Source organism: Python bivittatus, unplaced genomic scaffold, assembly GCF_059951505.1.
Source record: "Python bivittatus isolate LINGU-HERP-01145 unplaced genomic scaffold, Pbiv_v1 ctg000700_np1212, whole genome shotgun sequence".
NCBI lineage: Eukaryota > Metazoa > Chordata > Lepidosauria > Squamata > Pythonidae > Python > Python bivittatus.
Genome location: NW_028277098.1, coordinates 46,188,071 through 46,211,563, shown reverse-complemented (window position 1 = coordinate 46,211,563; position 23,493 = coordinate 46,188,071). Strand labels below are relative to the sequence as shown.

The following is a 23,493-nucleotide window of genomic DNA, read 5'->3' as shown; positions in this document are numbered from 1 at the left end:
TCACCCAATTAAAACAAAAACAAAACTGGATCTGGATCTGGATCTGGATTAGCTTGCAAACTGCTCTTGTGTCACCTCAATGTTTCCTTGACGATAATAGTAAATTAAATTCATTTAAAAGTAAAACAAACAGTTAAGAATAAGTAAGCTGATGGATCATGCTTTCACCATCTCTTGATGATCATGCCTTCTTTGTGAACTTTTTGAAATATCAGATTTCCAATTTCTTTCATTCTCTTAAATCTACCTAGTAACAGGGCAATGCAATAATGGTGATATTGGCATCGGTTTCTCACCTCTTTCTTCTTTCAGGATATCTAAATAGAAGCTGTAGTAGTGGCATACCAGAGCAAGAATCTTTGAGAAATGTAATTTCCTTGTCTCCGTATTAATGGAAGGAAAGTGATGAGCAGGAAAAGAATTTCCTAGTTGTGAATGCTGAAGCTGGTGGTGACAACTTGTGATTTTCAGACTATATAGAACTGTTACATAAACACTGAGCAGGTGGCTTCCAATCTCAAGTTAGAAAGAAAAAAGTCAAACTGTCATTGACTCAGAAAGGTAGAATGAAAAGGCCTAGAATTTAAATTTGGAGCAAACATACAGTATATATAAAATGATTTATCTACTCATGTTATACTTGTGAGCTTCTATTGTAAGCAAGTTCTGAATATGGGGTGAAATGTCTGGATAGCTGAGAGTTACTACCATATCTGATATAAAGCCTGACATTGGTGCTGAGTTCCCTGAGATCTTCATCCATGTAAGACCATGAAAGGAAAAGAAGTAAGGGCTGAGACAGCAATGGTGGTGATGATTAGGAGCTATGGATCCAAAAGGAGATAAAACGAGTTCCAAACCAAAACCTAAAGGGTTTGAGCTTAACTGATATTAGCAGGACAATTTTCAAGCAGAGGTTCAAGCATGGTTCTTGATAATTAATTAATTAATCCTAATAAAACACAAATATCACCTTCCCCACTTACTTAAATCCAGTCAAACCCTTCATACATGAATGTATGCTGATAACTAATGAAGATTCTCTGGATAACTCTCCTATTGGCTTTCAAATAGAGGACATTTGACAAGTCAACTGAACTATATTTGTTAGATTTTTGTATTGTTCAAAGTCTGCCAGTTTATAAAAGTGGCTACTAAAACTAATGCTTCATAATCGCACTGAATATGAATTTTTCTTTAATTCAGCAGGAAAAAAGGAGACAGAGTTTGATAAAATAATCTGAATCAACCCAATTATTTCTATTTCTGAAATTATGATCAGGCAACTATTTTTCCATGTAGTAGTCAACGAAACAATTACTTTGTAATGTCCCACAGAAAAAATAAAGTTAATATATTTATATATATATGCTTTATATAGTTGTACAACAGAGGCTTGTATAGATTGACAGTAAACAACATAACATACAGTCCACTGATCATTATTCTATTCACCAAGTTTTCCTGCCATAAAACAAATCATAACAATCTGTGGTTAATTCTGCTTTCTCATTCTTAAAGAGCCATTAAACTCAAACTTTCTTGAGTATGGAACTTCAGCCATTTATTTTGTTCTATAACATTCAGAAAGCAAAATGGAAAAATTATCTACAAGCTTGATTTAGAATTCTGGAGTTGATTTTTTAAAAAATGGTTACTCGAAATACATTGGACTGGATCCTATGCAAATTTAGACCCCACTGAAATCAACAGGACAAATAATAAGCAAAAAAGAAAAGAGTCTGAAGAGACATGCTATATGACAAAGTCTGCTAAAAATTTGAAACCTTCTGAGAATAAGGATAAGTCCAGCTATTTTATCATCAGCATCACTGTCAAATGCTTGTTATTTCAAGGATCATTATAGCAAGAAAGATGTAATCACTTATGCCAATATGGTATATACAGATTCAGAAAATAGATTAAAGACACATCAAGAATTGCCCAATGAAGGCAGGAATTGACCATGATTAATGTACTTAAAAATTACTGGAAGAATAAAAAGGGATCTCAAGAAAGAGGACGGACCTCGAGAAAGATGGCAGATTTTGAAATACAGAATCAAGATCATCTATTGAAATGCATCTATAAATTGCCATTTAAATATGACACAGAGACAGAACAGATGCATAATAGTGAATGTCCCCCAACTGGTCAGATGTGGTTTGCTTCCAATGCACAAGCACTGAGAGAATTGTCACGGATACAGGAGATGGGAATGGCCCAGATATACATCAGAAACTTCAGGTATTTAGTTATTGCTCTTTCATTTACAACAGTTGACAAAGGAAGATTTCTACTTCCAGAAAAATTATTTTATTTTCAAAAACTGCTTAGAAGAATAAAGTAAAGAGTCTTGCTTATCTAAAACATTTATTTCTATAACCTGACTTAGAGTTGTAATTAAGCACTTTTCTTCCCGAAGGCACTACTTTATTTTAGAAAACTGGTTAAGCTGGGGCCTTGCTGATCCAACACAGTATGTTACTTCCAAAATCTTATTGTTCTATTATGCTAAAGCAGAAACCCAAGCAAAAATATTATGAAACCTCATTTATTTCTTCATATTATGCTGAGGAAATGAAAACTTTATTTTAAAACATGCACCTGTATGTATGCAATAACTCATAGTGGGGTCCTTCATGTAAACATATCATGTCAGAACCAGCCGGCATGGTACAAAAACAACATCAGAAAGGTTTAAGATTCTCCTAAGCACGTGAAACATGTTGTCCAATCCACACAAACCAGTGACAGAGCAGAATTCATACATCTACTTTTAAAGTTTTTTTCTCTCCTTTATCTGCAGCACAATTTGTCATTTATATGAATGACAGTTTGAATAAACTGGTAAGCAGAATGTTTCCAGACAGTGAAATAGCTAAGAAACATGCATGCAGAAACACAAAAGCCAATAATCTTATTCAGTGCATTCATTTGCTAAACATTATTCATTCAGTTACAAATATAATAGTAATAGTATATAGGAGATGAAAGAAGGGGTTGATGACTATGGAGAACTGCAGCTGGTAGCACGAGTCTGTAAGAATGGAGTCAGGAAGGCTTAAGCACAGAGTGAGATGAATAATAACTCTCAGGAAGTCCATATTTCCAAAGACAGTGCGTGTCAAACGAGCATATGAATGAAAGTCTACCAAGCTTGGAGGACAATTCTTTTCCTAGATTATTTGGCAAATTTCTGATGCTCAGAAGGCCTCAGGGGATATATTATAATAAAAAAAACATGAGATCTATTTATCTTCATGCTTATAAAAGCTTTGTCATTTCACTCAGCAACCACCATCTTAATACCACCGCAAGTCTATATTGTTGTTTCATGTCTAATTTCCATACAATTTCAGGAAGTATTTATTGATTTAATTGTAGTACTTCTCAGAGAGAGAGAGAGTAGAAACCCAAATGTGATAAGCCTGAAAATATACGTGCAAAATGATGATTGAGTTAGCAGTTTCTGAATAACCTTAGCATGACTTCTTTATATTTGTAATGTAGTAAACCCAACGGAATATTTTGCTTTTGAAAGCCACTTTATACACCAACAAACTTCCTCAACCACTGAAAATTTCAGATGAACCAGATAGCCAGTCCCTTTAAACTAGACATCAGCAACAAAATATTAAAATGATTTTATTATTCATAAGATATTGTAGGAAAATATTACATTGAGACAAACCAAGATTTTAAACAATTAGATTATATGTAAGGATCTGACAGACATGTTCCACAGTTATGACACAAAAGGGTAATTCTACTATTACTCCCATATTACAAAATATGCATGAAACAGAAGATATACAGGTAGGCTCTGGCATACAACCACTTGTTCAGCGACCATTCAAAGTTACAATGGCACTGAAAGAGGGGGTCTTATGATCTGTCCTCAGAATTCCGGCCATCGCAGTGTACCCATGGTCAGGTGACTGCGATCTGGGCACTTGGTGCCCAGCTCACGATTACAACATTGCAGTGAGCTATGTTCATGTGGTCATAATTTCCCGAGTTCCCTGCTAGTTTCCCACAAGCAAAGTCAATGGGGAAGTTGTTCCCGCTCCTGCTGCTTTTTCACCTGCCTGTGCTCCATAGCACTTGCCCATAGCCCCACCAGCCCCCCCCCCATAGCACTCATGTACCTACCAGCCTACTTGCCTGAGACTCCCACCTCTTTCCACTTAAAGACCTGTGCAGTCCTGGGTTTATAACTGCAACCAGGACTGCTGGAATTGCTGTCACTAAGTGATGTGGCCATGTGATATCACACTTTATGACCGCATCGCTTAGCGACAGAAATTCTGGTCCCAATTGCCACTGTAACCCAATGACAACCTGTAGCTGTGAGAACCAAGTTTCAAAAATCAGACTTGCAAGATTGATGTCAGTCCCACTAGGTAGACCAGACCAAAAAATCAACTCTACAGGAAGGGTAAAACTACTTTTACTGAGATTGGCTATAATAACAGAATCTTGCAAGTCTGATTGTGCTGTACCTCCTCCCCATTCTTGTACTTCAGTGAATTAGGGAGGCATCTCCTTAGCCACTTCCAAATGTAATCTTATTCTGGATTTTAAAAATGCAACAGGTTCTGCATCTCTATGAAGGTTATCTTCCTTATTGTCTACATGATATTAAAACCTTCAAATGTGTTGATTCCCAAGCAAGCTCCCATCCCATTTTGGGGTCCTGAGCACCTAGAGATAGCCCCAGTCAAAAATAGTTCTGAACACTAGCAGAATATTAGCTGCACATTTTTTTTCAATTCAAAATTAAAGGTAGAAATGGGAGATACCCACACTTAACCATTCCTCCCAAAACCCAAATCATGGATATTTTAAGCCAATTTTGGATCCTTTTTTGTGGGAATGGAACCAAGAGCCCCTGAGGACAAGACCTTCTCAAGCTGAACTCCTACAGTATTCTGTAAAAACTAAGAGGATAAGCTGCATTTTCTGGGCCCTTAAACACTCTTCAGCCCTATTTTGTCTATTGGTTGTTTTTACTGGGTGGGTCTTTAGTGTGTGTGTGTGTGTGTGTGTGTGTGTGTGTTTATTTTCTGTATTTTTCTTTTTCTTTAATTTTCCTGCAGTTACAGAAAACATTTTTTTAGGTATCTTAAAAGTGTGAATAATAAAGAATGGTAATTTTAAAAATATGACAGTATTCTCTTCTTTCAACTTGACATCAAATGAGAACATATCTCCAGAGATCTCTGCACCTCCATAGGAAATGCTACAATTTTAAGTTTTACAGTTCCACAGAACTGCTCTAGCATAACCTTGACCAAAGATATCCCACTGGCAACTAATACTGCTGAACGCTCCATTTTTTGTAATTAAACTCAAGAAGCCCGGACAAAACTCAGGAAAGGCAAGTCTACGTGTTCGTTATTTATATCTGTCTTCAGTACAATCAGAGTCTTATGGACTTGGGAGGTGGGGGAGGTCTTCTAAATCCACTAAATAAATTAATCCTATATTGATGAAGGGCACCACATGTAGGTATCTTTTACATAAAGCCATGTAAAATAAATCCAATTATGAAGAAGCACATAGCCTTTTGAACAAAATATTGGTGAACATAAAGAAAATGAAGGTGTTATCAGCAAAGCTTATGCTATATTTCTCATATAATAATTATGGAAACAAATTCATGCTATTCATGTTCCAATATCAGTATATTGCATGTGCTGCAAATTCATACCATTCAACATGTCTGTGTCATAGTTGGGCTTTTATGTGAAGTTCTATTGGCATTTGTATATATTTCATTAAGCAACTAAGCTACGTGTCATATCTGTGACAGTAGCAAATAAATATATAGATTCATTGTTCCATTAGCTGAGATGATTAATTGCTCTTCATGTTTCACCACTGAGATCCAGATATCCATAAGAAAACATTAGGAGTGGTAAATGTTACTACTACTCACCACACTAACTCCTAGAAGCTCTCTGCAGCAATACTCCATGTTCCTCTTCTCTAAGTTATCCAGATAATGTTGAAGACGAGTGTAAGTATAAGGGTAGCAGTAAGCAAACTGATATATGTCATCTTCTCGGTCAAAACAAAAAGCAAATGACATAACATAGCTCTTCCTGTGATCAGGGCAGCGGTAATAATACACATTTTTGGGTGGAAGTCTTTGCCTGAAAAATAAAATAAGACAAGCTAGCTATCAGGGAGAATATATATCAGAAAATACATGAATTACAATGCAACAATAAAGGCAAATGGAAACAAGATATTGGCATCCATAGATTCTGTGAGCTCAAACTTTGTGCAAATCCTTTGTTTATTTTGTGTATGTTATTAAGGAGGTTATTAATTAAAAAGAGACCATCAGACAAGGGCTATGTCATTTGGAAGAACTTATGCAGTCTATTCTTGGTAACGGCTTTGAAAATAAGTTCCTTTCTTTTCCCTCAAACACAAAGACCTTATAACATAAAGTCCTCTAATATATTCAAGTCTGCTACAAAGAGAAGGACATTCCCCACAGATCCATGATTTGATTTACCAGCCTTGTCTCATTGAAATTAATGTCATATAAGTGGATAGCTATGGAAAAAGCATGTCATAGTGTAAAAATGACTACAGAACAAGACCAAATATGTTCTAAACTATATCATATAGGCATGATGGAACCTCATGGGGATATTGGAAAATTCAACTCATTTAAGGCCAAATAAAAGAGTCTTCCAAAATTATCATGTTGCTTCATATCTTGCTAAATAAGTAGTTTAGAGGTACTTTATTAAATAGTTACAAAAAAAGAGAAAAGCGTACTATTTCTTGAAACAGTATGTTGAAACTATAGGGAAATCAATTATAGGATAATAGAAAAAAGTCACAGCAGGGAGATGAACAAAGGTATATTTTCCAAAAATGAAATTTGCATGAGAGAATCTTGTATTGGACAGCATATTTAAATTTGTACCAAAATTCATGATGATTATATATGGCAGTCTTGGGTGTATGAGTCAAAATTTAATTCTCTAGGCAAGCTGGTTGGAGGTATAAGCTTTCAACTTTTATCTGCCTGGACAGACTCCACAAGAGTCTTGGTAATCAAATACAACAAATTCTCCAGCCCTCTGGCAAAAGAATACTATTATCCTGTAGGCACTAGCTTATTCAATTAAGCAATATAATAAACAGGTCCTCTGTAATGGTTTTATCAGGAGTTCACTACTATCAGGCAATGATGGTGAAGAAAATATAATATGATTTGCAGAACACAGCAATACTAATGTCTTTTGCTGTAATGGTTCCAAGAAGCCAGGCAACTGCAGAAGATCAGTTTTGGCCTTTCATTGCTAATATGAAATGGAAACAAGAAACTTCCCATTGTAGAAAATGACATATTTTATAATTAGCTGCAGTTAACGACCATCCAAAGCAAAACTAAAATCTTCCTGACAAAATATAATAAAAGAGCCTGTGCAATGCTATTCAATGGAGATAAAATAAAATCCATTTCCCCTTGTTATTGCTCTGGCTCATCAACCCAAAAGGATGAAAGGGTTAATTATTTATTATACTGATGTAGTGCAGTCTAAGCATTCTGAAATTTTACAACCACTAATTCTCTCATTATTTTTTAGGATCATAGAGACAAAAGGATTGAGGAAATTAATTTTCTATTTGGGTAGTAGTAGTAATGTGTGAGTATGTGCAAGAGAAAGAGAGAGAGAAAGAGAAAGAGAGGAAAGGTCTGATATTTGAGACCAGAGTCCTATCCAGTCTACCATTCTGTTCTCACAGTAGCCAGCCAAATGCTCCTGGGGAGTTCATAAGCAAAGAGTACAATAGTTTCCCTTGATACTGGAAATATATTGAGTTATCACCATAACCTATGCTTTGAAAAAAAGGACAGGGGAAAAATCATTACCAATAAGCAGTAGATATGGATCAGATCAAAGCCCTATCCAGATAAACATTTTTTTCCCCTGTGGTGACTACCCAGATGCCTCTGAGGAGTCTAAAGACAGAATGTGAATGTAATTGCTGCCTCTGATACTTAAGTTATGACTAATCCTAACCAGCAATTAGCATTACACATTTAGTACTAGCAGGTTTGTAAAATACCTTGTTTTTCTTACCAAATTTTAGACCACTACCAAACTCAGTGTCAGTTCTATGTGGGAAACTTTGCCCAAAATGTCAGTATCACAGCAGGGGGAAGCCAGGACCTGGTACAATGGAAAATGTCCAAGGACACTATCAGTCAATCAGTGGGAAAGAGCAGGGAATCAATTTGCTCCTTCCATGGACCTGAAGCCACATCTGGTACTGCTGTTACCGTAATATACTATCAAATACTTCTAAGTGGACTTCAAATCAAACAGACTGGACCTCAACAAACATTAGAAGTTTAACTGCAACTTTATATTACCTCACTTCTAAAGCGATCTCTCACCCTCCTTTCACCATCCTCCCTTCCCCTCTCTACCAACAATGTCTGTGATGAAATAGGGTTGGGATGGAAAGTATTTTTCCATTCAGACACCAACAGCTGAGCCTGACTCAATGACAGTTCAATGAACTGTATGCCATGCATCTGATTAGATGTACGGCAAACTACAAAACTTATGCAATTGTACATCTGTTAGTCTTCAAGGTGCCACAAGACTATTTGTTGTTTCTATACTATTAGTTTGCTATCCAATGATTTCTACAGGAGGAAGGCCTATTCTCCCTTAAGAGATATAACCCCTATTCATAGAAAAGGCTCATTTTAAGAGATCTTCAGTCTCAATAAAACTGTAATGGAACTCTAGAGGGTTAATCTATTCTTACTATTGATTGTCAGAGCTAATCTGTTTCCAAGGCAAATAGGAGGGAGGGTACTACAATACCAACAAGATATCTTTACATACAGAAGCCTAATCAGATTGAGACTATCTATGAATTAAAAAAAGGAAAGAGGATAGAAAGATAGAGAAACAAAAGAGACAAGGCACACTAGTTATGGCCAGTGAAGTTTTTGATTAAACAAAGACATTGTTCAGTTCTTGCATTAACCTCTGTGTCCTAGACTTACCATTGTTTACTCTTTTCCTCTTTAAGTTCTATGCCTGCTGGAAAAGGACACACACACACTGTGGCAGCAGCTGCTTCTATTAATTTAAAGCTATTACAAAAATTAAAATTAAACCCAATTACTTTGGCTGGTTTATAGTTAGAGAATGGCTTAGTCTGATTGTTCCCTCTGGTTATGGACAAAATAATATTACTACCTATAGGCAGCTGCCAGTAGAATACTAATGTGTCTTAGGCCAGCAGGGACAGATTCAGAACTCAAAATTTAATTGTGCATTTCTGAGCTGAGACTTTACATAAAGCACACAGATACACAGACACACAGACACACAAACACTCCCATCTTGTCACAGACCTGTAAAAATGCCCAACCTTTTTATTCTAGCAGTTACACAGTCTGTGACAGCTAAAGTTAGAAAATCACACTGGAGAATATTTATTATGGCAGAAAATTTCCAGGAAGCATATGGCTAGAAATGCTCCGAGGTAACAGATACTACTCTATGACTACTTATTTAATCAGAAGAATTCCAACTTCTATAAGCATCTGACATTTCATTGATTTCAGACTATTGCTAGGGAGAGAGAGAGCAGTGTTTAGCATTTAATAAATTAGGTACCCTTATTTTGGCTATTTGGCTTGCAAAAATGCACACAAGTCATGCCAGCAGATTAGAAAGTTTGCCCACAGTTTTTCTTCCTTTTAATGAAGAACAACAAGCAAAGCAGCAGTTTCTTATCCAAACAATCGTATCTCCTGAATGGATTTTAATCATAAGGAATGTCGCTTTGCATGTTTTGCAGTACTTTTAAAATGCAACACAGCTGAAATTAATAAAGCTACACTGGTTTAGTAGCTTCTAATTTGGTAATCCAACATAGGATCAGGGATGAAAGATATAGATGGATCCATCCACCATTGCTTCCCAAGCCTTATTAGCTAAATAAGACAAAATGGGCTGAAGTTGTCTTCCTTTTTTTTTTTTAATTATACTCTTTCCAGGCTGCATAGCTGAGAAACCCAAGAATCAGGGCCTTTGTGAACTATGAAGCTATAGATCTCAGATCTAGTCACTGTTCATCCTAAAACATGCTCTGCTGGGGATCTTCCCATCACATCTGCAGTGGAGGGCTACATCCACCTAGTCCTTATCCCTTCCACTGGGCTAGTTCTGAGGTCCAATGGTTTGGAACAATTTTCTAAAGACTAATCCATGCAGCCCTGAGGATGCCTTTTCCTATTCTTGAGATGGGAGAAAAGTATATCAGCCTGAAAATTGATGTCTCAGCAATGTTGTTATTACTATGCCTTCAGAAAGAGGCCAGTGGATAGCTCTCTCTCTCTCTCTCTCTCTCTCTCTCTCTCTCTCTCTCTCTCTCTCTCATATGGTGGCAATGGTAGCCCTGATGGAGGTAGGAGCAGCAGCTTGGAAAAGGAATTCTGACTATGACATACTGCGAAGGAGTTTAGTCAAACTAGGAATTGGTATGGGAATGCCAGTCCCTGAAGCACCATTAGACGGTGAGGAAGAGGACAAGGAGGAGGAGATAGGCACTGTGAAACCTGACCTACCTGTAAAACCTCATTTGGCAATGGGTAGGGGACAAAGGGGGCAGTTCATTGACAGCTGGCTAAGGAAAGGAGGGAGAAAGAGGACTTCAAGACAGCAGCTTCAAAGCCCCATGTAAGCTCAATCCCCTTCATGTGTAGCCAAACTATGGGAGCCTCTGCTGGCATAAGTCACATCCAGGTGAGTTACCAGTATGCAATAGCAATAGTTCTTTCCTCTGCATTTCAACAGATCACCTTGAACTATCTCTAGCCTGTCTCAGCAGCAGGCCACCCCCAAGTCCAATGTAAGGACACATCTTCAACAAATAAGTAGGCCATCTCAGATCAAGGAGGTTGTATGGAGGGCCCCCAAAACAATCTAAGATGCAGCAAGGTGATGAGAAAAACTTCAGGTTTTGCCTGTCATTTTTAACTGCTTTGCTGTAGTCCTTTAATTTTTTCACTTTTAAAACATATGGCTTTAAAAAATATTTTAGCAGTTAATTCATTGACTGTAATAAGAAACAAAAAAAGGTGTCCTAACTTGAGTCAGACTATTAACCCATCCAGAACAATATCTAAGCACTGACTGATTGTGACTCTCCAGAGTTTCAGAAATGCATTTTTCCTCAATCTCTTTGGAGATGCTACCAAATTACTCTGAAACTTTTTTTGCACACAAAGCATCTACTACTATGAAACGGTAAAGATTTCTTGGTAAGTGGAATAATGAAATGTACACTTACATTGGTTGGTAATTAGAACAAACTGGTATATTACAAAACAAAACAAAACAAAACATGATGAAAGGATGCACTTCCAATCTAAGTACAACTGTAAGTCTGATTGGACTGGACAGTGTCCTCCACCACAGCTAAAGGCATTGTGGTAGCTTAGGGCATATAGGACACATAGTTCTCTCCTCCACCACTTTGCTGCTACTTAAGAGGAATGTCTCATTCTGCCTAATGGAAAGGCTTGCTTGCTTGCTTAGAATTTTGTTTATAACAGTAAAATCTAATACAAACTAAACTTAAAGAAACAGAAAGACAAAGTGAGTAAAAAAGCAAGGAAAAAGAGAGAAGAAAAAGAAAAGTAAGAATATACTAAAGAAAGAAAAAATAAATATATAAAGAAGTGGCTTCCAACTTGTTCCAATCACAACAAGTAATAAATTTAGTAACTCTTTATACTCTCTAAAGTTACAAACATTTATCTCTTCATCCCATATCCCATCTCTTATCTATAAACAAATCCACAAAGCATCATCTTTTCAGTCCTGGTGTCAGCAGAAAGTCCATAAATGGTAGCCAGAAGTAACAACATATCTTATTTTAACCTTGATTAAATAAACCAACTTTATATCACTTCCTTTTACTTCTAAGTCTTAATCTTTAGTTCATTCAAATATTGTTGTAGGATTTGATTTCTCTTCATTTCTTCTTTGTCCCATCTCACAGAGTTTTTCAAAGGCTTTAACAAGCCTCTTCTGTAAATCCAGTGAGAAAAAAATTATCCAGGTTACTCTCTTGGTTTCTCATTTGTATTTCCCTTTTAAATTTTAAAACCTCAGTCAATTTCTTTTGTAGATCCAGTGAAACATTCTTTTCTAAATCATTCTCTTGGCCTGTCAATTGTAAATCCACCTTCAATACCATCTCTATCTTGTCAGATAAAATTTGTTCTACATCTGACATTTCTTCAATAATATCTTTTGGACGTAATCTATTCATAGACACAGACATCATTACTGACACTGTTGATATTATGGATACTATTACATTCTTCAAAAGTTTCCTTTAGTATTTTTATTGTTAGAACATTTTGCATCATCTTGCAGGCCTGTATATCTTCCCTCTACCTAAAATCTTAGTTCCCTCTAGTGTCCAGTTTTTGAAATCATTAAATTATCTATGTTATGTCTTGTAAAAACCAAAACAGGATCTATTTCCCATGAGAAGCCGTTTGTACTTTATAATTAATTCCAAAATCTTATTGTAAAAGTTTCAATATTCTAATTTTATCTGGATCCTTAGTCCATTTATAACTTTCTAGAATCAAAATCTTGTTTAGCTTTTTGCTGTTTATTTCAGATTCTTTAAATTCTTAAATTTATGATTAAAATTTTCTTTTGTTCAGGATTAAGGGCAAACTCACCCAGCATTTTCAAACTTGTTATTCCAAAGGTCTCTAATAGCTTACGAATAGTTAATGAGCAATTTCTGAAAGTGATTAGAAAATGAGTTTGTGAACTTAGTGTCCTTTAAAAGTCTCCCTGCAGTTACAAGCAAAATAGCTAATCCCGTTTTCTCCCAGCACTAAAACCTGCAGAAAACTGCTGCCCTGCAGTCTCCTCTATCACATATGCAAAGGACAAATGCTACTAAGAATGATGGGTCAGATCTCATTGTTGAACCTAAGTCCCACAGATGTCCCTATGACAGATTCATTACACTTAAGCTTATGTTCCATTGATTTAGAGGGAACAAGTTACGCCTTCAAATTATTTTTATTTATTTATAATTGTGCTTAAGAACTGCCTTGGGAAGTAGTACAAAAATAATGCAAAAAGGAACATAGAATATATCTAGCTTAACAAGTCCAAATGAGAATTTGCATATTTCTTTTAATTCCCTATTATAGTTAATTCTTTCCATTCCAAAAGAATTATTTCAGAGTAATTCTAATCAGGAAAGTCATGTGCTTTATGATTTATCATAAACATAACTATCATCATTATCCGCCCATGGGTGTGTTCTCTGAGGAACATCAGATACAAAATAAATAGTAAATGAATCTGAACGCATTTGCAAGAATAGGAGGAAACTAAGTCTTCAAGCATCTTGACTGTTCCAGGATGTAATTAAAAAAAATCAGTTTATGCTAATATTCAATCATCATATACTCCTCATACATTACATGTATCATCATATGTCTTTTTCTCCAGATTTTTTCCCTTTTAACCAAAAGCTGCCTTCTGGGTCTGCATGATTTAAATTCCAGTCACGGGAAGCAAGAATGAGAGAGTGCTGTTACCCTCATTATTGTTTGTGGACTTCTCTAGACACCTAGTTGATTACCCAAACACTGGACTAGACAAGTCTTCAGTGTGATCCAGCAGCATCCCTGTTATATTTGTGTCCTTAGTTTAAGTTCCTAATTAAAAATTGCCTTGTTATTTAAACTTCTTGAAAGATGTTGTAGCTCTACATCATACATCATTTGAACTTTATTCCCTGTCTTTTCCTCCTTCACTCTTTTAAGCCATTCTTGACTACCATATATATATAGTACTAAGTTATCATAATCAAGTGCAATTTCTGGAGGAAACTGTATTTTGAGTATTTCTCATGGCACACGTGTGTGGCTAACTCTAGGCTTGCTCTCCTGTCTCTATGGTATACTGCCAGTACACAACAGGGTCAGCTTTAATAGCCTCTAAGCTTCAATTAGCCAAATAGACTTTTTTTTCCTTATCTCCCTTCCCCATCTGTTCATCTATTCCCATTCCCCTATTTTCTGCAAAAATAATATTTGAAATCCATGTGAACTTCATTTAGGCTCCTCTCAGGTATATCTCTGGCAAACAAGACTAACTGAGAAATCTCCCAAGATTGCAAAAAACTATGGCAATAATTTCATTATGCCTGAATTGTGGATGCTGATTTCACACACATCTGCATCAATATACTAGCATTGTGGGGATTTCTGTCATATAAAAAAATGTAATACAAAGATCAAAAACTATCTACTGTTTAAGGAAGTGCAGAGTATTAAAAAAAATCCTTATTTGTATGTACAGCGGTATTGTATTTTGTCTGATACAAATAGGCCAGTACCTTCAGAGGGATGCACTGCAGTATTATAACATTTAGAAAAAAATTACAATTTTTTTCCTCTATTAACAACTTTGAATTCTCATCATTTTCTTTTCAGAGATAAATGGCTTTGTGACAGGATTTCCTTCTGATTTTTTTTTCTCTGAGAACCCTGCTTTCTGAATTATGTATGACCTTAGAAACTCCCTGCTACCTTGTCTTTTTTGCCCTTTATCCCTGTCACTGCAATGGCTGTCTTTATTTTCTCAGATTCTTATGAATGTATATGCTGATTGAGGCATATTCTGGGGTTAAGCATATTAGCTTCATCGCTCAGGTTTTTGCCTGCACGTAATTTGAAATGTATGTGTACGACGGTGAGTCAAGATGGGAACTGATACAGACACACACATGGACAGCGCTTAAACAAATGAGGGAGTTTATTCTAACCACTAAGGTATTTATACTAATACAATAATGTGACCTAATATATACAAGTGAAAATAAAATTTACAACATTTAGTACGTACATACTGTAACTACATACACACCTTTATTCTCAACCTCTCAACTCTCTTTCCCTCACTTTCGCTTGTGCTTTATTTCGGCTTCTTCTACCCTTCCTTATCTCAGTCTGTGAGCTCTCCTGGCTGTCTTGCTGCCAAACAAAGCCTTTAATTCACACAATTTCAGCGTCCAGTATCTAAAACTCCTTGAACACGACACAGTCCATTCTCCTGGTTTCTCCACGTGTTCACAAGTGGCTCCAGGATTTTCTTGGGTCTCACTCCTTGTTTTAGGGTCAGAATCTCTGGGCTTTCAGGCTCTACTTCATTCCATGTTTCCCAAGTGGCATCCTCTCCAGCAGCATGTCCTGCAGCATCTGCAATACAGTGCCCCCCCCCCCTTTCTCTGGTCTTCCTGGCTCTTTTTATATTCTATATCCAGAACATATACGTGTCACTGTACAGGTACTTTCCATTTCCCCTTTTTTGCCTACATGCTTGAGGTCTTCTGCTAAATCCTCTGCTTTCCCTTCCCCCCGAAAAAGCCAGCATGACCTTGGGACAGACCCAACAGCTTTCCTTTTGCCAGGCGCTTCAACCTTCCACAGTATGAATCTCATAAGTTCATTCTTCGCTCTTTTGTTAGTCTTACTAACAAGATCTGATCAGTTAAGCTGGGATAAACCTTTGGGCCTAACCCAAATCCTGCAGTTAAGGAATTGTGCTTATTTTTATCTTTATAAATGAAGTTTCTTTTGCATGCTCTTAAAAGCAATGCTGCACTGATTGCGTCCTAAGGCTATTTGAAGCTTCCCAAGTCTAGGATTCTTTGGATTGTGGAGAAGTTGCTTGTCATGCCTGAAGGCTACGCCAGAAACTGTAGAAACAGCATATCCTGCTGCATCTTGGCCCAGAAGTAGCTGGGCCAACTGCAGAGCAGAATTCAAGAAAAACAGAGCTCTTTTCTACCATTAGCTTTCAGATGAAAAGCAGGGCAAGGGGGTGCTTTAAAAATAAAAAAGGGACATAATTTGCCGGAATGCTAGAGCACTGTAAGGGAAAGAAGTGCATCAGGGTTTGGGTTATTTATATATTTTTTAAACAATCTGGTTTATTGAAGTGCATTTAATGTACTTGTTTCCAAGATAAAATTTACAGTGTTAAAGCAGTGAAGGAATGACGAATACCATATTTCACAGGAATCAGTCCAAAATTTTCAAGTGACATGATCTGTCTGTATGATCTGATCAAATAGGGTCAATTCCCTCTAGGTCCCATCTACACAAGATTGTCACCTAATGGGAGCTTGGAATTTTCAATCACCCTTGGGTTTCAGGAGAACAGTTAAGACCTGATTGTTCAATCTAGCGCAGAAGAGAACATGTGATTGTAGGTGAGAATCTGGTGGACATATGACTTGGCATATTTGATGTTGATCAATTCTGTTTATATCATGGGTAGATTTATTATTTTATTTTATTTTATGCTAATATTGATTGTTAGCTGTCCACAGCCTTCAGGAATGGGTGGCATAAAACAACATAAATAAATGAATAATAGAATACTATAGTGTAAAAATAGGGAAGAACAGAAGGAAAGGAAAGGGAGAGAAGTAGAAAAACTGACAAACTGAAGAAGGATCAAGTGAGAATGGGAAAGAGAATGCTGAAAAATACATAACCTGTGTCAGATATCTCTCTAAGGCACAACAAAAAACCTCAGCTGTCTGGAAACTCTGTATATTCTGTAGCTGGCTAAAAGCAAAAACTTCAAGAAGTCAATACAGATAGCTGCTTTATATAAGACTGTTATATATACACAGAAAATCTGCCTACTGAAAAACACAGGAATTAAAACACAGGAATTACATAACAATTGTATCTGAGCCGAGAATGGTAATTTCCCACCTCATCAGCTTCAGCCCTTACAAGTTGGTTGCAATTTGTTCACCAGAAAATGTGCCATCCAATACTCAAAACTAGAATCTGGGCATCAGTGAAATATGATTGTAAGTTAAACATGTTTTAATCTCTTCTTCCACCCCTGTATCTATGATGTGATTGCAATGGTGCTTCTTAATTCAAGACTGATATACATCATTGATTCCAGTGTTCCACCTTCCTCCCATCTCCACCAAGAGAGCAACAAAAGTTTGTTTGATAATGATATCATCAACACAATGAAGGCCTGACCGCTGTAGCATGGTAGAGCTCCTGACACATGGTAGAGCTCTGTAGCATGGTAGAGCTCCTGAAGAGCATTTTGGAAGCAAATGTTTTCAGAGAATTATAAATCTGGAACAAAGTAGTTTAAGAGATGACTGTCCCATCTGAATGATTAAAAACTACTCCAAATTGCCCCATTCTGTGTTTGGTTCTGTAACAAAGAAGTGGTTAAGCTGATATGGAAATGAATGAGAATAATATAAAGAAAAAACCAACAAAAATAAATGACTTTAACAATGTCAAGAAAAGTAAGTTACTGCATGAATATTTCTAGATATATCCTGCTTTCCTGATTCAGTTTTCCCTGTAGCAGGTAAATAATCTCTTGCTCCATCAGATTCCCTTTCATAGAGTGTTACTACATTGCAGAAGGATACATGGATTCAATTACCTGCCATTCGTATACTTACTCACACTTTTTAATTTGGATGTTCCCACAGGCTTTTTTGCTCAGTATTGTACTTAATGTTTTTGCATTTCTCCTCCCCTTACAATTATGGTTACTTCTTATTCCCACAGCAATTAACAATTCTTTGTCACTAGCTTGCACAAAGGATGACCTTAATTATAAAGAGCATTTACATGAGAAATTGGTATTTGTTAATTTTTAAACAGTGGCCTCTTTATTCAGGCCTCAAATGGCAAATGATGAAAAGTTGCCATGTTTGCTCAATACATCTGTATTTTTTCAGTGAGAATGATTATGAATAGCAAAGCTATTTTTCTTCTTGCTTTAGAATTAAGTGAATAATGGATGGGAAGACGGAAGAAAAATATGATGGTGTGTAGCACTGCCTGTTTTGAGGCTTTTGATATTATAGCTAGTTATGCCATCAGCTAGGGAGGCCTGTTTTACTTTCAAAGATTTCAGGAGTGGAAAGGTAGAGAGAATGACAACAAAAACAACTAGACACAGCTCAGTATAGGATAAGCATGAGTTTGTGTGTTTGTTTGTTTGTTTATATTATGAATTTAGATCCCTATAAACTGTTTGGAAAGTCTGTATGAAGGGTTTAATGCAGTGTTTCTCAACCTCAGCAACTTTAAGAGGTCTGGACTCCCAGAATTCTCCAGTCAGTTCCTGAGATTGAGAAATGTATCTTAATGGGATTGGGCTAATTCTTACTGATTTAAGAAGATTAACCACTAATTATCTCCCATAGTTGATGACAACTGACAGTGTGAACAGCACAAAATATATGCTTTAAGGTTCTTCTCTAGATGTCCAGCAAATGTTTTTGGATCATTTTATCAATAAGTAACAATTGGCAACAATACTGAATGTTCATACCTATTTCATGTTACATTCCATTCTAACTGTAAATAATAAGACTATGCCACACCTCAACATGCACTAATAAAAATTACAATGGATGTTCCCTCATCAGGACTAACCAACATCTTGAATAGGTTTGAGTATGAGTTTTCTTTTTATCTTCACTTTTTTGTAAACTGCCTTAAAAAGACAAATAAGGCATTTGAAATTAATTTAATCAGCAATGTGCTTTCCCTGGAGTCCAAGGAAGAGAGAAAGGAGAACAATATGATCTAGTAATGCCTCTGATCCACGTCTACTGCCCATACCAAGTGGCGGCAGTCTCAACTATGTACACCAACTGGCTGATCTTGTCTGCATGTCCAAGCTAAGCAGGATCTGTCATTGTGGGTGACAAAATATCAGGGAACATCATTTCTGCAGGCTAGTTAAAGAAATGTAAAAAGAAAGCACTTTTGTACTTAGCCAGGAAAACTGCATGGATGTGGCCCTGGGGTCAAGAACAGACAAACTCAACTTGAAAGAAACTACTTTTCTTGTAAGCCTTGCTTTTCACATCGTAAAACTCAATTTGGCACTGAATATAATGAATATTAAATAAGAAGAACACAACACCTTCATTCTAGCATTCCAAGTGGGCCTGAATAGTTCTGAACTTTGAATTTATTTATTTATTTATGGATTTTGTTGGTGGTGGTGGTTTGTACATACTGCCATAGAAAATACATTCTGAGCCAGAGAATGGCAGGAAAAATAAGTGTCCTTATTGCACAAAATTGTCTCCATTGTAATGAATTACCCATTTGTGCTATAGAGCTTCATTGTGTTGCTATAATCTGCTTTTGAGAAGTCTCTATAGTACTTCAGGAAAGGTGTTCATTTCTTTTATGTAGGTAAAAATATCCAAATTGTGGTTCCATTGAAATTATTTGCACTTAAGCCCCAAAGAAGTTAGTGGAGCTTAGGTTCCTAACAGGTCTACAGTATATTATCAGAATAATGGGGGTGGGGGGGAAGGAGGTGTTTGTTTCCTACACACAATAACTATCTTCCATCCAATCTATCTTAATGGATAGATAGATAGATAGATAGATAGATAGATAGATAGATAGATAGATAGATAGATAGATAGATAATAGACAGGCAGACAATCAGATCCAAAAGGGGGACGCTTTTCTACAAATGGCCTGAAATCCAACAACTGCTTTTGTCAGGACAGTCCAAAGGAGCCTTTTGCATAATGTATCTTTCAAGATCTGCTAGCACAAAGTGTGCATAAATTGTACCATTAGCCTTTCTTTGCAGCCTACTCTCCCAATCCTAAGGAAGCAGAAATAAATCAGTTACAAACGTGTATTTTAAGGACCATGTGCATTCTTCTGGTCTATTTCCAAACTGTACTGATACAGTGATTCTATGATTAATACAGCATTTCAGTGTTGTTCTGAAGGTTTTTGAGAAAGATTCATAAATGTTTGTGTTTCACTAAATAAAAAGGCAGATGCAATGAAGGAAAAGTAACATATGGGATAAAAATGTAGAAGTAATGTTTTAAAAACTGTTATAGTACTACTATGTATTTCATCAACAGCGAGAGGACATTTGTCAATACACTTACAAAAAATGTTTGACAAAGTACTTGATGTATAATTCATACAACCATCAAGTGAAATACAGAAACATCTAAACTGTGGGCTGTAATATTTCAGTATGTGAAAGCTTCCCAAAACATACAAAATCCCATATTTGTTGCTGTTGTGAGCTACAAATGTGTATATCAAACTTTCCCTCCAGACATGTATTGTGACAGAATTTTCTTGAAATATTTTCTCAGTTAACTACCAAGATGGAATTTCAGTAACAACTACTTCTTTTTATTATGCTGTGTTGAGTTCCTGTCTACTGTGTTCATAATAAGATATCTATTATTTATTATTATTATTCTGAAGGCTAACATAAAGCACAAACATTGCATACATGTGTGTATACGCATATACTATTACTCTAATGGCTTTTTTCACAAAACAGGGAGCAACTACTAGACCTATGATTACAACCAGAAAAGTGGCAGAGGGGAAAATAAAATGGATGTGCAGCTATCATTTCTCTACTGCCTAGTTTAAAATCCTTCTCACTTCCCTTCACACACACAAACACCTATCTTTCTCTTTCTAGGTGTTTCAAATCATTATATATTATTACAAGGGGATCTAAGAGGATGTGTTTGAATAAGAGAAATGGTGACTCCTCTTGTATAGTAGTTCCAAACACTTATTTCCTGAATTGGTGAACACCATTTGGTTTCAAGTGCATATTTTATCAAGGCAAACATGCACTAAAAATTCTGTGGGGGTGAAGAAATCCAAAAATATATGATTTGGAATAATGAAAGTCTGTCAAGAGAGCATGCATGCAGCGGCAGTTAGGCTCCTGGCTCTTCGGCCCCCTTAAAGCCAGTGCTTAGTCCCACCACGCCTGCTCCTGCAACTTTCACAGAGTCAGCAATTTGCCAGGAGTCCAGCGGCATCCACCTGAGGGAGTCAAAAAGATCAAGAGGGTGGTTGCACTAGCATGATTGAAGCCCCATCCCTTTCCACACACACATCAACACACATATAAAAAGGGTGGGGCTTCATCTGTGCTGCTGCTACATTTTTTCACACACCCCTACATCTAGCTCACTGCAGACAGCCAAATATTCTCGCTGCTCCTTGATTGTCATAATTTTTTTTTTCCTTCTGCTTGTCTGTATGAGTTTCCAGTCCTTTGCACTGTTCCTGAAAATACTGGTTCCCATAAAATGCCCCTTATTCCCAAACTGCAGTTTACAAAGTGCCATATGGGAACAATGTAGAGATTGTGGGCCACATTTGTTTTCCACTGGGAAGACTTGTGTCCCAATAAGTTGCAATCAATAAGGCTCAGTCAGTCCTAGCATAAAAAGTGATCTGGCACACAGAGTGATCAGAATAATGTTTCATCAATCAAAATATATTTAGCTTGTTTTTTGTTCTTTATACAGTGTTCTGAAATGCCCAGTTAATAATAATAGCTTCTTCTCACAGTCCTTAGTCTGCTTTTTATAGTAATTATTTATATTTCTTTATTTATAAAATTGACTGCCTTAGTCCCAAGGAACTCTAGGCAGTTGTAGAGACCTCACTCTGCTAGTAATTTGTATGTGTTCGAACCAGTGTTAACTCCTAGTGACTGCCTGGACTAGTCCCTGCAGTTTCCTTGGCAGCATTTTCGGAAGTGGTTTGCCATTGCTTCCTTCCTGGGCTGGGAGAGAGTGACTGGCCCAAGGTCGCCCAGCTGACTTTATGCCTAAAGCAGGACTATGACACATGGCCTTCTGGTTTTTAGCTTGGTGCCTTGACCACTACACCAAGCTGGCTCTCCTGCTAGTAATTACTGCTCCTATGCTTTCTTGATTTTTCCTTCCCATGTAAAATATTGTTCCTTCTCCTTCTATTCACTGAATAGGATCATATTTCCCTTTCCTTGAGTTATAAACTGTATATCATTCATAAATACACAGTAAATAACACAATCAGTCACTTCTGATAGAGTTTGGAAATTATTCAATTTCACAGTATGGTTGCTTTTTCTACCTATGCAATGTAGTCTTTATAACTTTCAGATTATTCTGTTCTAGAATTCACAGGTTCTGTATTTGAGGATGAGAAACACAAATCTCATAATTGTGACTGGATGTTGTTATCCTTTGATGGTACTAACTTACTCCTTGTCTCCTTAGGAAGACAGAGGCTTCAGATTGAAGACAATGTGTTGTCTACTGTTAAGTGAAAGAATGCAAAGAATAAAGGAAAAAGGAAAACCAGATTTGGATTGACCAGAGTACAGTGTAGGAAAAAGAACAGAATAGTCTGAATGTGTTTATATATTACAAATGCAGCACTTCTCTGTCAATCACTGCTGTTTAATTGTATAATTTGGCCATTAATCTGGTTACAATAAAACCTTAACCATGTCTTGATTCTCTGGAGAAAACAGCTACAGTTGAATTATTGAACAGTCTTGGAATTTAGATCTACTGGGTACCTTTTCTCACCTGACTCTATTTCTGGAAGTTTCTCTGATTGTGGGAACTGCTTTTCCTCTTGACTACCTTCTATTCCTTTTAACTGTGCCCATCAATTTTGACAATACTGTACAGAATTATGTTGTTTGATACTATATCTGTTCCTATATTGTTGCTGGTTCTGATTTTCATTTTTGGTTATTCAATTAAATTTATACCTGAGATCCAGGATTCTATTCTGGCAAAGTATGCTCTCTGCAATGGTTACTAAAGTAGAATTTGTAGGCTACTTTTGATGCTTCATTTGATGCTTAGATTTTCTTGAAATCAGGCCAAAGAGAGTATACTTCCCTCTCCCCTCCCATCTAAGAGCTGTGATTTGTAACTGTTGGCCCATAATTAGTTAACCTAGGATACTTTTAAAGGCACAAATAGGAATTGTTCTATAATTAATAGAGCAAAGAACAGATTTTCCTATGCTAAAATTAACTTGAGCATTTTATTTCCTATTTACTAACCATTTTGTGTAAGTTCACGATTGCCCATACCTCTGGATCAGAAGCAAAAAGCATATTCACCACAAGGATTACAATTCATCATTCAGAATAGAAGTGTTTGCAGTTCATTATTACTTGGTCCAAATCTGTAATTTATCAGGGGAATCAATGGGTTATGGTATGTATAAAGATGGAAATATTTTAGTCCATAAAAGCACTTTGAGAATAGTTCACATGATTATATTATTGTGAGGCTCTTTTTCAAATTGGCTATACTGAGCTTCCTGATCCATAAATGTTCTACCGTATTAGACGACTGTATTAGACTCAGATTTCCTTCACATTCTGGCAAAAAAGAAGCTGTTGTGGGAATTGAAGAGATGAAGAAGATGGCTGGCAATGTTCTAGGATATATGGAATACCTGCAGGTTCCTCAGTGATGAGAGGTCACCAAAGTTGGAAGAGAACCATGCTTTAAGAGATGTCTGCCCAGTGCAGAGGGAGGGAGAAGAGGTTT

The 23,493-nt window shown here is 36.5% G+C and overlaps 1 protein-coding gene across 3 annotated transcripts in view; it reads right to left on the bottom strand.

The window, feature by feature from the left end:
• BEND5 (BEN domain containing 5) overlaps window positions 1–23,493 on the bottom strand; it is a 949,534-nt gene that overhangs the window by 602,373 nt on the left and 323,668 nt on the right. For all 3 annotated transcript variants that reach the window (XM_088153213.1, XM_088153214.1, XM_088153222.1), the window contains exon 5: window positions 5,945–6,161. In XM_088153213.1, the coding sequence (XP_088009339.1) occupies window positions 5,945–6,161 (217 nt within the window). The remainder of the gene's footprint in view (window positions 1–5,944; window positions 6,162–23,493) is intronic.